Below are 17,320 nucleotides of genomic sequence, written 5' to 3' on the forward strand. Positions count from 1 at the left end.
AAATATGTCTAATAAAAGAAATAAATTATAAAAAAAGACCTTAAAAAATGAAATTAAAGACATAGAACAAGTTATTAAGGCAGACAAGATTACTTAATATAATTTGAATAAAATTCAATCGCTGATATACATTTCTTGTTTGATTCAACATGTAATACAGACTCAAAATACATTTTTAATTCGACTGAAAATAATGGGAATCATGGGGTTGTATTAGACATTTTGGCTTTATGAATATGGAATTTACCTAGTAATATGAAAAGATTCATTATGTTAAATGTATTATTGTGAAAGGAGGAGCCGAAAATGATAATTTTCTCATCAAAGTGATACCTAACTGTGGTTTTAGCTAAAAGAAAAAATTCCAAATCTTTCCAAAAAGTGATACAAAATGGACACTTATAAAATAAATGAATGATACTTTCTCTATCGTTCTTACAGAAGGTACAGCTGTCATCAATGTCAGAAAACTTGGATACGTATACATTAGTAGGATAGATGTTATGTAAAAGCTTGAGATGTAATTCTCTAATTTTGTTAGAAATTAAAAATTTTAATGGGACAAGCCAAGCTCTACTCCAGTTTATATCATTGAAGAGGGAGTTCCAATAAGTCTTTCCATCTAGGCCTTTTTTTTTCTTTCTCTTCTTTATTTAAGTGTTCAAAGTGTACAAAAAGTGTCAAACACTGACACATAACACAACACGAGAGCTGTTTCATATTCAGAAAGACAATGGATAAAATAAATAAATACAGCAAGGATCTCATTCAAATAAATAGAAAATGAAAAAAAATAAACAAACAGAAACAAAACAAAAATAAATAATTATTGTCATGTCAATACATAGGTGTGTAATAATCACTGTTAACAAATTCCATTAAATGTCAGGAAGTACAATAAATATCTTTTCATAGTTTTCTAAAAAAGTTGTGTTCTTTTTATTTTTAACTAAGGCTAGGGATTTATAGAGAGAATTGAATTCAATTAAAAAATGAGAAAAGGTTGGTTTGGAGGTTGCAAACTTTTGCTTATGAATAAAGTATTTACCAAATAAAATGAAAAAATTAACTAAATACTGAAGACACCTGTTCTTCTTATTTTCATAATAACATATAACATATTTAAGGGAGAAGCAGTAGCCTATGATATGTTTACATGGGAGAAAATATAAGAACACAAGTCTGACCAAAATTTCATTGTTACATTACATTCAAAAAACAGATGATTTAAAGTTTCTTCAGTATGGCCACAGAAAACACAGGAGCTGTCCAAATCTATACATTTTGAAATGTTAACAGGATATATTTTGTGGAGAATTTTAAAATGAGTTTCTTTAACTTTGTTATGAATACAGTATTTGTGAGGCAAAAGCCATGCTTTTTCCCAATCTATGTCTTCTATATGAGAGCGCCAATAAAACTTTCCTCGAACTCTCTCTATTCTTTTTACAGTCTATGATCTAGGCCTATCTGACGATTTGTTGTTGTTGTGACGTGACGGGCCACGCCCCCTTAAAAGACAGGAAGTATTTCCATTTCATTTCACTGGCGCTACCTGGATGTAACAGATGTAACATCATCTTCTGTGTAGGCGATCTTTGACACGGTGCAGGCTGCAGGCTGCGGTGTGCAGGTCTTTTAGTTCTCTCTTCCCCATCGACATGTCCACCATGGAGCTGCTGAGAGCCTTCGTGAACCAGACACTGGCCGTGGCCGTGGAGGAGATCATCGGCCTCTTCCAGAGAACCATCACCGAGTATGAGGAGGAGATCGACCGGCAGCGCAGGCCGCCGGGAGCCGAGGGGCGGCGGGGGCTGCCCGGCGTCAGGGTGCTGGTCTCAGTCTCAGACTCAGAGCACCAAGCAGCAGGTCCGTGGTGTCTTCATCAGGCTGTTGGTTTAGCAGCAGAGCTACAGACAGATTTAGCAGTATATCAGACAACAACAACAACAACAACAACCGGAGTCAGTTCAGAGTCAGACTGACAGAAACACGTGTCCAGAAGTGATGTATCTATCAGCTGTTTGCAGTCCGTGACTCCGTGCCCTGAGCTCAACTCTAAGTTACCGGTAGCCTATAGTCCAGGCAAAATAGCGTTTTACGACAGACTAATTGTCACAGAAGGTTTTTCACCATACATCATTTCTATGAGGTGTCTAGAACAACATACTAAAAGTCCTAAGAAATCCTAGTTGGGGAAATATGTTTAATTCGCATCATTATTTAGGAAGAAAATAAGCCTATTCGAGTGTATTTTGGGCATATTCCATTAGTGTATTGCTCATTTGCATATTCAAATTCATTTTCCAAGAAACGTGTAGGCTAATACAAAAAATGTTACTTTTATGTCTACTTTCATTGTGTAAAGTTTCATTGTGGTAGGAGTAAAGGACAAAAAGAAGCCTATTCGGGTGTATTTTGGGCATATTTGATTAGTGTAAGTGTAACAGGGTTAATATTAAATATAATTATATAAAATTGTAGTTGATTTTTTTAAATATATTTTTATCTGTTTTTTTATTCATTCATTTTTTATTATTTTGTTTTATTTATTACCTGACGTTTCATTTTATTTATTTGTATTTTGTATTATTTTCTTTTGGGGCCCCCTGCCCCTGCATTCCTCCCTGGGCGGCCCCACCCCCATATATAAATGTAACCGTTGGTTTTGTTTTGGTCACTTCTCGTCTGGTCAGTTTGTTGAGAGGTGAGTTTTCTTTCTTTTCTGTGTCTGTTGGTGTTTTTATTTTGTCTCTTTTTTTATGTTTTTCCAATTTATATATACATTTGTCATGTTTCCTTTATAGGGGTTGGGGAGACGGAGCTGATTGTGTTTTGTTTTTATTTCTTTCAACTGGTCAGGTATGTTTACTTTTTTTAACTGGTCACTTCTCGTCTGGTCAGTTTGTTGAGAGGGGTTGGGGAGACGGAGCTGATTGTGTTTTGTTTTTATTTCTTTCAACTGGTCAGGAATAAAAGAAATAACCTCAAGGAGGACTGTGATTATTTGCACAACAACGCAGAGTACTCCACGAACCGGGTTACACTTGGTGCCGTGACCCGTCGTATCTCCGGTCAGTGTCGTCTGATCCACCGGGTGCTGCTCCGGGCTCTCTCCCCTCCTCCCCTCCATGGTATCGACAGGAGCCAACGGCTGACAGCCAACGGTTCTGTATCACGATCCTCCTCCACGGTGTTACCAGGGAGCTAACGGCTGACAGCCAACGGTCCTGTCTCGCGACCATCCTCCACGGTGTTAGCGGGGAGCTAACGGCTGACAGCCAACGGTCCTGTCTCGCGACCATCCTCCACGGTGTCAGCGGGGAGCTAACGGCTGTTAGCCAACGGTCCTGTCTCGCGACCATCCTCCACGGTGTCAGCGGGGAGCTAACGGCTGTTAGCCAACGGTCCTGTCTCGCGACCATCCTCCACGGTGTCGGCGGAGAGCAACGCTCGCTAGCTGCGGTCCGGTCTCGGGGCTTTCCTCCTCTCCTCTCTCGGTGTGGCGGCGGCGGTCCTGGCTCTCAGCTCTGCGGCTCCACGGCTCTGTTCCTCGGCGGTGGCAGGCAGTGATGCTGCTCGGCAGCGGCTGCTGCTGATGAACCGGCTCTTCTCCGCGGTGTCTGGCGCAGGCTTCGCTCACCAGCTGACTTCGTTGACGCTCGGCTCTAGCCGGAGGTTTGTTGACCCCAGGGATTAAAGCCGCTATACGCGATGTTTGAAGTTAATCAGACTGTATGAACTCTCATTGGGAAACTGTTCAACATTTTCATCTGAGTTAGCTGATATTAAGTGAGGGTTGTATTTTTATTTACTCCTATTGAGCGAAGAAAAGGATAAAAAGGGAAAATTGTCTTTCTTTTTTTTGTAAAAAAGAAGAAAAGAAGTTTTATTGTCTTGTGTCTTGTGTGTATTGTCTGTGTTTGTTTTTTGTGTGAAAAAAAAGTTGTGTGTGTATTGTCCTTCCTGTGTTATTATTTTGTTTGGAAAAAAAAAAATTCTTTTATTTTCTTTGCTACTTGGCTATAATGGCAGGGGAGGGCACTTTTAGGGTTCATACCAACTTTGGTCGTGGCGTTGGTCATGGGCATGATGTCACACTGGGGAGGGGCCAGCAGATTGCTTCACTGTGTTTTGGCAGAGGTAGGTCCATGTCCCCCGGTGCTCTCAACTACGCACCTGATCAGTCCATTTTTGACCCGTCATTAGCTCCCACTGCTAGCTCCACGCCACTTACCCAGTCTGCCCCTGAGCCTACACAAGTCGTCCCCGTTGAGGCCCTTGGTACCTTAATCACAGATTTAGCCAAGAAAATAGGAGACACTATTTCAGCCAACCTTAGCACTATGCAGCAGCCCAATGCAGATCAGGTCCAGTCTTCCACGAGTCAGTTGTCCAGTGATGCTAGTTTGTCGCAGCTCAAGGTCCTTGTGCAGTCTGACGTCAAAGCACCACCTTACTTCAGAGGTGATCACACTGATTTGTTCTCTGTTCATGAATGGGAGGATATGATGAACTGTTACCTGAAAAGAGTGAAATGTGACACACCTGCTGAAATGTGTGATCTGATAATGTCGAGACTAACAGGTAGAGCCAGAGATGTGGTTAAAGTGTCCCTTCGCAGTTGTAGTGGACTGAGTGCATCTGACCTGCCTTTAGCTGTGTTTGACATATTAAAGCGTAACTTCAGCGAACTGTCATATTCTAACCTGCCCATGAGAGATTTCTACAGCACTATTCCTCGTGTCAGTGAGAGTGCTATGGATTACTGGATCCGCCTTAACAAATCCATTGATGCCGCTGATGAGTGCCTTCGTAGAAGAGGTAAGTCTGTTGAGGACCCCAGCACAGAGGTAGTCATGATGTTTATCAACCATTGCCCCGATCCAGGTCTTGCCATGTCTTTTCAACTGAAGGCTCCAGAGCAATGGACTGCAGCCGAGGTTCAGGAGCGTCTGGACAGCCATACAAGACGTGTGAGGACGGCAGCAGCCCAGACTCATCATGCAGTGGGTTTGTCAGCTTACAATCAGAGTCCAGTCACTGAGTCTTTTAACCCTCCCAGCTCCGGGTTGTCTCAGGGTGAGTCATCAGCATGTCAGTCAGGGCTCACACCTACATCTTTGCCTCCTCCACTCTTGGTCTGTAGTCATCTTGGGTCGGGCGAAATGGTGAATCCGCACAAACCCGCTTCTTTGAACCCACTATGTGCAAGTGCCTCTGACCCGCCCCCTGCTGCCGCTGTTCAGCCAGCTGCAGAGTCTGGCGTCCAGCAGGTCGTGGCCATGTTTGACAAAGTTCTGTCTCTTTGTAATGCTTCTCTTGCTACTAGCCAGAGGGTTGCCAACTTTCAGCCAGTCAGCTATCAGCACGCCCAGAGGCAGTTCAATCATCACCGTAATCAGCAGCGCTCAGGACCGTCTTCATGCAGAGTTTGCAGTTCAAGCGACCATTCAACCCAAGCTCACTGCAGAAAGTGCAGATTGTGCTACCATTGCTTTCTCCCTGGCCATATTAGACAGATGTGTCCACAGCTCTCCGGCTCCACAGCTGCAATGCCTCCTTCTCCTTCCCCGGCTGATTTAAACTAGGGCGCCTGTGTGTTGAGAGGGGTAGCATGGGCATTGCTGGTGAAACCCTCGCTGTTGATAGGGATGTGCAGTCAGTTTACGTGAATTGCTGTAGTAATCTTCCCAGTGACAATACAGTGATTGTTGTTGGTTCTCACAGAGTTGAAGTGGCTAGTGATTTGTTCTATGTTCCGGTTTCCGTTGGGGGTCAGACCACTTTGAAAGGTATGCTTGATTCTGGGAGTATGTCGTGCACGCTCAGTGCAGAGGGGGAGTCCAAGCTTAAAGCTGCGGGTGTTCTCTTGAGTCCTCTGTCTGTTCCTGAGAAAGTGGTCCTTGTTGGTTGTGGTGGTCTCACAACACAACCCAGTTGCATTTATGAGTTGACTGTTGAGATTTTCAGTTCAAAATTCATTGTGCCTATTTTTCTTGTTCCAGGTCAGAGAGACGACCTCATCATTGGAAGTAATATCATCAGACCATTAATACAGGGGCTGAGATCAGATGAGAAATACTGGGAGCTCATTCGTTCCAGGAACTCCGACCCTGAATGTGAACAGTTCTTGCAGTTACTCAGCTGTATTACCCGCTGGTCAGGTCCTGAACTACCTGAGAAAGTTGGCACTGTTAAGCTGCGGCAGGCTGTCACTCTTGCTCCCCAGCAGGAGTATTTGGTGTGGGGTAAATTGCCTGGTAACGCTCCTGTTTCACCGGGGAGCGCTGTCATAGTGGAGCCCACGTCTTCTCGTTCTGCTCCAAAAGACATCATTGTTGGTCGGGTTGTAGCACCTATGTGGGGCGACCGTTGGGTCCCTATGAAAATTCTTAATCCTACTATGAGCCCTGTCACACTGCGCAGGAATGCAAAGGTGGCAGATGTTTCTCCATGTGTTGCAGTGGAGGATCTTCCTATCTCCCAGGGTGTGAGTAGGCCTCAGTCTGGTCAGGTTCATGACTGTGCTTCCGCTTCAGACACTGCTTCTCCTCCCTCTCAGCAACTTGAAGCCTGTGGCTTGGCTGACATTGATCTTGAGGGCTGTGATGTGTCAAATGAATGGAAAGAAAGGCTGGCTGATCTTGTGCTTACTTACCAGGATGTGTTCTCCAAGGACAAGCTGGATTGTGGGGAGGCAAAGGATTTTGTCCATCGTATCCATCTTACTGATGATCGCCCTTTCCGGCTGCCTTATCGCCGTCTTCCTCCAGCACATTATCACAAACTGAGAGAGGCGCTGTCTGAGATGGAGATGAAAGGCATCATCAGTAAGTCTGTTAGTGAATATGCCTCACCACTGGTCCTGGTCTGGAAGAAGTCTGGGGATTTGAGGATCTGTACTGATTTCCGTTGGCTCAATGCCAAGACTGTCAAAGACGCACACCCGCTGCCCCACCAGGCTGATTGTCTTGCTGCTCTTGGGGGGAACGCCTTTTTCAGCACCATGGATCTTACATCGGGGTTTTACAACATCCCCCTCCATGAGTCTGACAGACGGTTCACAGCCTTTACAACACCCATGGGCCTTTATGAGTATAACCGGCTTCCCCAGGGCCTATGTAACAGTCCGGCAACCTTTATGCGGATGATGATCAGTGTCTTCGGTGATCTGAACTTTTCCAGCCTCCTTTGTTATTTGGATGACCTGCTTGTTTTTGCTCCTTCTGAGGAAGAGGCCCTGAAACGTCTTGACACCGTCTTTTCACGTCTCAGGGCTAACAACCTGAAGCTAGCACAGAAGAAGTGTCATTTTCTCAGGAAGTCCGGTTTCTTGGTCATGTGGTTGACAACAGTGGTGTTTCGGTTGACCAAGAGAAAGTGAAAGTGATCTCTGCTTTTCGGAAAGAAGATCTCATGAAGGACGATGGTTGCACTCCATCTCAGCGGAAAGTCAAGTCTTTTCTTGGCATGGTGCTTTATTACCAACACTTCATTCCTGGCTGCTCTTCCATCGCTAAGCCACTTTACGCTCTTACTGCTGGTCAGAAGAGAAAAACTAAAGGCTCCTTCGGCCGACGTAGAGCTGGAACTTTCCGTGAACTGACCTCAGAAGACTGGACTCCTGCTTGTGAGGCCGCTTTCGAAGGTCTGAAAAACTCGCTCCTCAACAGTGTGGTACTGTCACACCCAGACTTTGATAGACCTTTCATCCTTTCCACCGATGCGTCTCTTGATGGTCTAGGGGCTGTACTTTCACAAGTGCCGGCTGGCGAGGAGAGAGCGAGACCCGTTGCTTTTGCAAGCAAATCCCTCACTCGCAGTCAAGCTAATTATCCAGCTCACAGGCTGGAATTCTTAGCTCTGAAATGGGCTGTGTGCGAAAAGTTCAGTCATTGGCTCAAGGGTCATAAGTTCACTGTGTGGTCAGACAACAATCCACTCACATATATACTGACCAAACCGAAGCTTGATGCCTGTGAGCAGCGTTGGGTCTCTAAGCTGGCTCCATATTCCTTTGAAATCAAGCACATTCCTGGTCGCTTGAATGTAGTAGCGGATGCACTCAGCAGGGATCCTTTTGTGAGGCCTTTAAAGGAGAGGCTGTTGTGTGAACCTTACTCTGGGCTACTTGGTCAGGCTGAGGATGTCGACTGCGGCTGTGTGCAGGACACCTTCCGTCTTACCTGTCAACCTCTGTCCTTGGATAATTCTTCTCCTTCAGCTGCCTTTAATGGTTCTCTGTCTGAGGACGACGTCTCTTCTATCCTCTCCTCTTTGGATGACTGGGACTCTGCCCCTAGACAGCGAGCAGCCTCCCTTGCCGATCATCTGACCACTTTAACACCTTCAGGTCAGGATGTGCTTCCTTCTTTATCTCTCAGTGACCTTCAGTCTCATCAGCAGCGAGATTCAGTCATTTCCAGGGTTATTTACTACGTTGAGCGGAAGCGTAGGCCCTCCAGACGTGAACGCTGCAATGAAAGTCAACTCACCATCAGACTCCTCAAACAATGGGAAAAACTGACACTCTTGAATGGCATCCTTTACAGGGTCACAAAGAACCCGTTGTCCAAGCATAAGCGGTTTCAGTTTGTTGTGCCCGATTCGTTGAAAGCTGACGCCCTGTGTGGTGTTCATGACCATGCTGGCCACCAGGGTCAGCCCCGCACACTTTCGTTGGCTCGCCAACGCTTTTTCTGGTATGATATGGAGAGATACGTGCGCGATTATGTGAGGTGTTGTCACAGGTGTGTTCTCAGCAAAACCCCTGAGCCGTCTGCTAGAGCCCCGCTGGAGAGCATTAAGACCACTGCTCCTTTGGAACTTGTATGTGTGGACTTTTGGTCAGCTGAGGGTAGTGATAACAAGTCTGTTGATGTTCTGGTGATCACTGATCATTTTACGAAGCTTGCACATGCGTTCCCCTGTCAGGATCAGACTGCCAAGAGAGTGGCAAAGAAACTGTGGGACAACTTTTTCTGTGTCTATGGCTTTCCTCAGCGCTTGCATTCTGACCAGGGAGCGAATTTTGAAAGTGAGCTGATTGCTGAACTCTTGAAGCTGTCAGGGGTTGAAAAGTCACATACATCACCATATCATCCAATGGGAAACGGTTGCACTGAACGGTTTAACCGCACCTTAGGCAACATGCTGAGATCTCTTCCTCCTCGGTCCAAACAGAAATGGCCGCAGATGATTCAGTCCATGACGTTTGTTTACAACTGCACTGTTCATGAGACCACAGGGTTTGCACCTTTCTATTTGATGTTTGGAAGGGTCCCCAGGCTGCCAGTCGACCTCATGTTTAAGAATGTGTTCCGTGACGTGACTGTGTGTGACTATGATGTGTATGTGAAGTCTCTTTTAGAAGATCTGCACTGTGCCATGGCTTTTGCTCAGGAAAACTGCACAGCTGAGCAGAAACATCAGTGTGATCAGTACAACAAACGGGTCAAAGGTCAGTCTCTGTCTGTCGGGGATCGGGTGCTGCTGGCGAACAAAGGTGTCACTGGGAAACGCAAGCTTTCTGATAAGTGGAAGCCGTCCGTCTGTACTGTGGTTGCTGCAAAACCTGCTTTGCATATTTACCGTATCAGAGATCAGGACGGATGTGAGCGCGTTGTCCATCGAAATTTACTGCTCCAGGTCAACTTTTTGCCTTTGAATGACACTCATGACACTCATGATGATGTCGCTGTTCCACTGTCCACACCTGCCCGTAGTGTAGCTGATGTCCCTTCCCAATCTGGTTGGCATGATACTGAAACGGCTGCGTTGGACACTGCAGCTGCAGCAGCTGAACCGTCCCTGGCTGGTTCCCTCTTAAACGTAAGTGAATGGGAAAACGGCCGCACCGCTTCATGGGTGCACGAGCAGTCCTCTATTGACGACCCCCCTGCCCAGGACAGTCTGTTGGCCCCTCCCCCTCTGGCCTCCCTGGCCCCAGCCGCTCCCACTGGTGTCATAGACCCCCCACCTGCTAGTGTCCTAGACCAACCTCAAGTTTTTTCTGCTCCCCTGCCATGTCCACCTCCTGCCAGTTCAGGTTCTTTTCTGAGACGTAATGTAGAAGATGGACTCACCTCACGGTTTGGCAGAGTAATCAGACCTGTGTGTCGTCTCATTGAGTCCATGACACAGCTTGAGACCTTGTTAGGATTTGAGCAAAATTCTAATGCTGTTATTAATGTGTGATATGTGAGGTTCATTAACATATGTGAGGTTAATTTGTACAAAAGTGATATATATTGTAATCTTTATTCTTGGTCTCTCTTTATATTGATGTGATTACCACCAATTTGATAACCTTTTATTTTTTTTATGGTCTTGGAAACACATTTTTGGCCTGTTTGTGTGGTGTATAAGGCACTTCATTTTGTCTGTGGAGTAATTTGAGCTTTTGCTAGGCGCCGAGCGAACCTCTTATTCTCCTATCCTTTCCATGGGAAGCTTATGTTGCTGAGTGTATGTTTATATATTTAGGCCTGTTTTTGTATGTGTTATTTTTGATATGCTACTAAGAATTTTATATAATTCTAGGGGGGGTGAGTGTAACAGGGTTAATATTAAATATAATTATATAAAATTGTAGTTGATTTTTTTAAATATATTTTTATCTGTTTTTTTATTCATTCATTTTTTATTATTTTGTTTTATTTATTACCTGACGTTTCATTTTATTTATTTGTATTTTGTATTATTTTCTTTTGGGGCCCCCTGCCCCTGCATTCCTCCCTGGGCGGCCCCACCCCCATATATAAATGTAACCGTTGGTTTTGTTTTGGTCACTTCTCGTCTGGTCAGTTTGTTGAGAGGTGAGTTTTCTTTCTTTTCTGTGTCTGTTGGTGTTTTTATTTTGTCTCTTTTTTTATGTTTTTCCAATTTATATATACATTTGTCATGTTTCCTTTATAGGGGTTGGGGAGACGGAGCTGATTGTGTTTTGTTTTTATTTCTTTCAACTGGTCAGGTATGTTTACTTTTTTTAACTGGTCACTTCTCGTCTGGTCAGTTTGTTGAGAGGGGTTGGGGAGACGGAGCTGATTGTGTTTTGTTTTTATTTCTTTCAACTGGTCAGGAATAAAAGAAATAACCTCAAGGAGGACTGTGATTATTTGCACAACAACGCAGAGTACTCCACGAACCGGTTACATAAGGCTCATTTGCATATTCAAATTCATTTTCAAAGAAACTTGTAATACAAAAAAGTTTACATTTCATGGATACTTTCATCATGTAAAGTTTCATTGTGATAGGAGTAAAGGAAAAAAATAGCCCCATTGGGGTGTATTGTTGTCGGCACCATAGACTTTATACAGTAAATAATGATGCAAATTAAATATATTTCCCCAACGAGGATTTCTTAGGACTTTTAGTATGTTGTTCTAGACACCTCATAGAAATGATGTATGGTGAAAAACCTTCTGTGACAATTAGTTCTATTTTTGGGTCCTTGAGCTAAATTGCCTGGACTAGTCAACTTCTTCTCTTAATAAGCGATTTTATCGACAGACCTTATTTTGATACAGTTAAAGTAGCCTACATGTAAGTTTCTCGTTCTGTCTCCTTATGTTGAACACACTAAAACAAACGTGTTAGCCAAAGGTTAGCTGGGTAATGAATGACATGTGATGATGTAACACCACTGACTTAAACAAAACAAAAACACAATATTATATTTTATATATTTGAAGTGGGTCTAAATTTCACACCATTTTATTCCTTCATGTTCTTTACTGTACTGCAGTCAGTGTCCCCAACCACTGAGTGTTTACCATGGATGTATTATAGATCCATGGTGTTTACAAAACAAATGCAGGTTTATGGCAAGAGGTTAGGGCCCTTTGTGTGGTAGCTGGGCAACCACAGTGGCTGGTGGTAGCTAGGCAACAAGAGCAGCAGGTTACATCCAGCTCAGGGCAACACATTTTTTTTTTTTTACATGTTACTCAGGGTCAAACAGTTCAGTTATAGTGAGTCATATCTAGGTTTTTAAAAAAAACAAAAAAACATTTCTTACCCTGTCAAATTTATGTTTGGGGCAAATTAATCTGTTTTATCACAATTTTCAAGTATGAAAATACAAATGGATGAAAATTGAATGAATGAAAACATGAACACAAGTGGATGCACTGAAATCTAATCAATAGCAACACGTTCTTCGTTAAGTGTCTAAAATCTCTTAAATCAGCAACTAGGGATGTCACAATTACTTGTTTTCACAATTAATCGCGGTATTAAACGCCACAATTAATTGATCGTAAAGATCCCTAAATACCGTCACTTTCTGAAAAAGATTATGTATCGAAACCATATCGGGAGATGTGCACCAAAGTAAAGGTAAATGCACAGATACTGGTCCATTTGTCTAAAGAAATGCTGAACTTGTAGGAATTTAAATGTTTGCATGTCATTTGTATTGTAGAAAAATGATTAAAATAAACTTAAACATTTGGTATAGATGACAATTAATGACTTAAATATTTCAAACACTTCCCCTGGAGGATTCATAACTGGTCCTATACTAAGAGATTAGATGTAGGCTAATTATATTTTGACTATATTTGATTTTACACATTCATAGTGTTTTGACATTTATTGATGTATAATAATCGTGATAATCGTAGTACCATGATTATTTCTCTGACTAATAATCGTACCTAGAAATTCTGTAATCGTGACATCCCTATCAGCAACCTCATGTCTCTCATGTTTGAAGATTAATGTATGGAAAAGTTTCACCAGACACTTAGGTGGAATAAACCAGGGCAATAAATATAACATGAACTGTATTCTGCAGACATACAGCGGTCCTGAAAAAGTTCTCTTTGAACTTTTTCACCTGTATCTCTGTACCACAGGTGTGCGTCAGGATGTCGAGCGATGCATCGTCAATGCAAAAATCCCTTCTGAGAAGCCGAGCCCGAGCCCCCGTCTGGATCAGGAGGCCTCGCAAACGCAACTCCCTCACGTTAAAGAGGAACCAGAGGAGGAGTGGACTGGTCGTGGCCGTGGGGAAGGGCTGCAGGGGGCCGATGATGAGTTCCCTGCTGTTTCTGTGAAGTCAGACGATGATGATGAAGAAGACGATCCTCAGTCCCCTCAGCTTCATCAGAGTCGAGGCTCTGGTCCAGCTCAGCAGACAGAAGCTGGAGAGGCAGAAGAACCAACCTTCGACTTGGACGTAGCTGGCTTCTTAAAAGCAACCAGTAACGGTCAGTTTTTCCTTTCTCATTGTTTTAAAGCTGAGCCTGAAGTCCTGGAGGACACCTGGAACCAGTCGATCAGATCTCAACCGTCAGATACCGAAGCCGCCTCTCATAGGTGGAGATCCCAGAAAATACTCTATAAATGTCCAGCGTGCAGCAAAACCTTTAAGCACAGCACGGCCCTGCAGAGACACATCACCTGTCACACAGGGGAGAGGCCGTTCGACTGCGCCGAGTGCGGGAAGACCTTCAGACAGAAGGGAAGTCTCCATATTCACATGAGGAAACACACAGGAGAGAAACCTTTCAGCTGTGTGGTTTGTGGTAAAAACTTCACCCAAAGTGGAACCCTAGCTGCGCACATGAGGACCCACACCGGAGAAAAGCCGTTCAGCTGCTCCGTGTGTAAGAAAAGGTACAACGAAAGAGGGACGCTGGTCAGACACATGAGGGTCCACACCGGAGAGAAACCCTTCACCTGCTCACTGTGTGGCAAAAGGTTCAGCGAGAAGGGAAATCTGAACAAACACAAGAGAGTCCACACGGGAGAGAAACCGTTCAGCTGCAGTGAGTGTGAGAAAACATTTAGTTTGCTGTCGCACCTCAAGAACCACAAGTGTCCTGGAAAGAAAAGCAAAAGTGACGCTGCAAAGCTGGAAGCTCAGCACAAATGTCTGGACGTCGCAGCGCAGGTAACCAGATAGGTTTCACAAGTCTGTCTCATTACCTTTAGCTGTTAAATCGGCCAAATGATTACTCAAATACAGATTCATCAATAGAGAGAGGAAAGCTGTTTTTGTCCTCAAACTGGAACCAAATTAGTGCATTATTCAAGAACCCAGAGAGCCAGACACCAAAGGTGGACAATTACCTGTACAAATACAGTACAAATCCTCTGGGCAAATATGACTCTGATACAATTGTAAGCTGTTGTATTTTTAAACTGAGTTTAAAGGGACTACGAGGAGTTTCAGAAAGCAAAGTGTTTTTACACTACATTTCCCATGAGCCTCCATGCGTATGGTAACATTCTTGGACCGGCCCAATCCAAGACGGACAAAAGCAAAAGCATTTGCAAAGAATGGTTTCATTGATCAAGAATGAAAGTCGGTTGTTAGAAGACGATCAGATACCGTCGTAGTTCCAACCATGAACAATGCCAACTAGCGATCTGGCAGCGTTATTCCCATGACCCGCCGGGCAGCGTCCGGGAAACCAAAACTAGGAAATTCTGGGCGAGTCGACCACTAAATAATAATAACAAAATAACTATGCAGACAAAACGATACACTGTAAAGATTTTCGCCGTGAATTTACAATAAATTATTGGATAAATTTTGCATGACTTTCACAATAAGGTTACTGTGAAATATACTCACAGCAATTTACTGTAATTTTATACCTGTGATATTACAATGCATTGTTGTAAAAGCACAGCTGTATACTGTAACTTCACAGCTTCAATGACAAAGCAATTACTGTGATATTACAGTACATTACTGGGGAATTACAACCTTTTGCTGTACATCATTACAACAAGGCCCTGTACTTTTACAGTGTGTACTGTAAATGTAATGCACAAGTTCATAGTAATTTATTGTGAATTTACAATGTATACTGTGGAAGTCATATAAGTAATGCAGACAAAGTTTCAATTTACTGTTAGCCCAATGGCATATTTATTTACAAATAAAACATACATACATACAGTAAATGCCAAGATATTCAAGAATTCAAGAAATTCAACAGTTATAAACTTTCCAAAGCCATCTTAAAGGGATAGTTTACCCAAAATTGAAATTTCACTCATTATCTACTCACCCTCATGTGGACTAAGGGCTGGGAGAAGTTTCAGAATTATCCGTGGCTTCTCTGAGTTACAGGGGGTCTCGACGTAGCAGTGCATGTCCATATGATGGTTGCAAATGGATACCACTTTTCTTCGTAACAAAAAGACACACCAAAAAACATCCAAATACCTCCATGCTGCTCGTATGTAATGTCCGTCTTGTATTGAAGCCCCGAAATGCGAAATTGTCCCCAAAAAAATTAAATAAGTCCATTCTTCAAGCTTGTTTGTAGCGGAAGCTCCTCTTCCTGGTCCGTCAAATTTGGACGAACCAGGATCTGTCCTCTTCGAGAGAAGAAGAGCTTCTAGAAGCTTCCGCTACAAAACAAGCTTGAAGAATAGACTTATTTAACTTATTCAATACAGACGGACATTACATACGAGCAGCATGGAGGTATCTGGATGTTTTTTGGTGTGTCTTTTTGTTACAAAGACAGTTGGTATCCATTTGCAACCGTCATATGGACATGCACTGCTACGCCGAGACCCCCTGTAACTCAGAGAAGCCACGGAGGACTCTGAAACTTCTCCCAACCCTTAGTCCACATGAGGGGGAGGAGATAATGAGTGAAATTTCAATGTTGGGTGAACTATCCCTTTAAAATACAGAGAAATTGTACAGAAACGTGGAATTCACTACCTAGCTGTGTCACAATAACAGTAAGAGGATAGGAATGAGGCCTACATGGCAAAATAAGAGAAGGGAGAGAGCAATGAAGGGATGTCAGAAAGGGGTAGTTTCCTCAAAAGGGTGCTCACATAAGGGTTCATTGTTGTCCACTTCTTGGTCTTTGGTCCACTTCTTCCTCGATGTCCAAGAAGCACCTGTTAACAAGCAAAGATAGTTTCAGTTTTAAATAGACTTATGTATTGCAGGCAGCATTTGTCAAGGCATTTTCCCATATCACACCCTAATAGACTTATAATCCAAACTTGTTGGATCTCCTTTGATCATTCCGAAAAACTAACCACATATTGGGATCTAAACGGTTACTTGCATGAAAAACATCAAGATTGCTGATCACTGAATTAGAAACCTATACTATAATATGAATTACAAGATCAAATCTGATCTTTATACAATACCTTTAGTGACTGTCCAGCGACAGGATACTCAAGGTTGAAGATGCAATAGCTGCTGAAGAAAGCAGGGTGGGCCCATCACATGTCCCTCGATGGATATCAGCCATCCAGAGGGCTTCATCATGTCACCTGAAATGAACCGATAAAACATCATGAGCACTTTGAGATCTGTTTCAAATATAAAGTGCTCCACAAATGTTCATTGTGGCCATGTAAATTCCTAGAATCAAAATAAAATACTGAGTTAGAAATGTGGATAACAGATCCAAGAAACTTTACCTTGATTGATCAAGGAGGCGGTGCTGGGGAGTTCTGCAGTATTGACGTCCATGGCAGTGGCACATGGCTGTAAAATAGTAAACACACCATAGCAGATATTTAACATTAAATATTGTTCATTGGTCAGAGGTTTCATACAAGGTAATACATGGCGTCTAATGTAATCACTTATTTTCCATTTTAATAATATTTTGAATAAAAAAAATCTTACATCAGCTTCAAGCATTAAATTCTCCTTCGGCTTTTTGAAGTCCGACATTAGGAGCAGCAGGATGCAGGCAGACTCGTCAGGGTCTGGATCACAGCAGGCCACAACATCTCAGATCTGGGGGACATCGACGTCCGTCAGGGCCGTGGTGGTGTCATTTGAATGTAAAAACATTGACATGACCAAGTAGGGGAAAATAAAAAATGTAAAATTAATTTCACACATATACTGTATATGAGAAAATGTTCTAGCTGGTATGGGATCGATACGGCCGAGGTGTCCCACTTTCTTCAAAAAAAGCCCAAACCCAACTATATGATCAAATGTTGAGTCATTATGACCTTTAGCCTATAATCTTAACACATTAACGCTTTATACGGTTCAGCAAAAGCATGATGTACGGCAGCTAATGTTAGTAGTTGGGTAGCATTAATGAAAAGACAGCTATTAGCAAATGCTATGAGACAACCTTTCGGGCACTTGCTTAAAAAAATATGAAATGTGTCATGCAATATACGTTCATTTGAAAGTAAAAAACCCATAACATTGGAGTTATGCATGCAGCTCACCTTCTCCATTCAGTCCAGAAGAGAAAATGGCATCTTCAGGTTCAGTTGGTTCAGTGCGTCGGTTAGGTGTCATGTGACCATGGAATATTTGAAAAAACAATATTTTACTGTGATAAAA

General features: G+C 43.0%; 1 protein-coding gene across 1 annotated transcript; it reads left to right on the forward strand.

Moving 5' to 3' along the window:
* Window positions 1-1,634: 1,634 nt before the first annotated feature.
* Window positions 1,635-14,103, forward strand: LOC146987455 (uncharacterized). The gene is made up of 3 exons (XM_085776636.1): window positions 1,635-1,835; window positions 1,981-1,996; window positions 12,867-14,103. The coding sequence occupies exons 1-3, from the start codon at window positions 1,662-1,664 to the stop codon at window positions 13,916-13,918; spliced, it is 1,242 nt and encodes a 413-aa protein (XP_085632762.1). The 5' UTR covers window positions 1,635-1,661; the 3' UTR covers window positions 13,919-14,103.
* The last annotated feature ends 3,217 nt before the right edge of the window (window positions 14,104-17,320 follow it).

This window comes from Trachurus japonicus, chromosome 5 (genome assembly GCF_045865225.1).
Source record: "Trachurus japonicus isolate A0001 chromosome 5, Traja_1.0".
Lineage (NCBI taxonomy): Eukaryota > Metazoa > Chordata > Actinopteri > Carangiformes > Carangidae > Trachurus > Trachurus japonicus.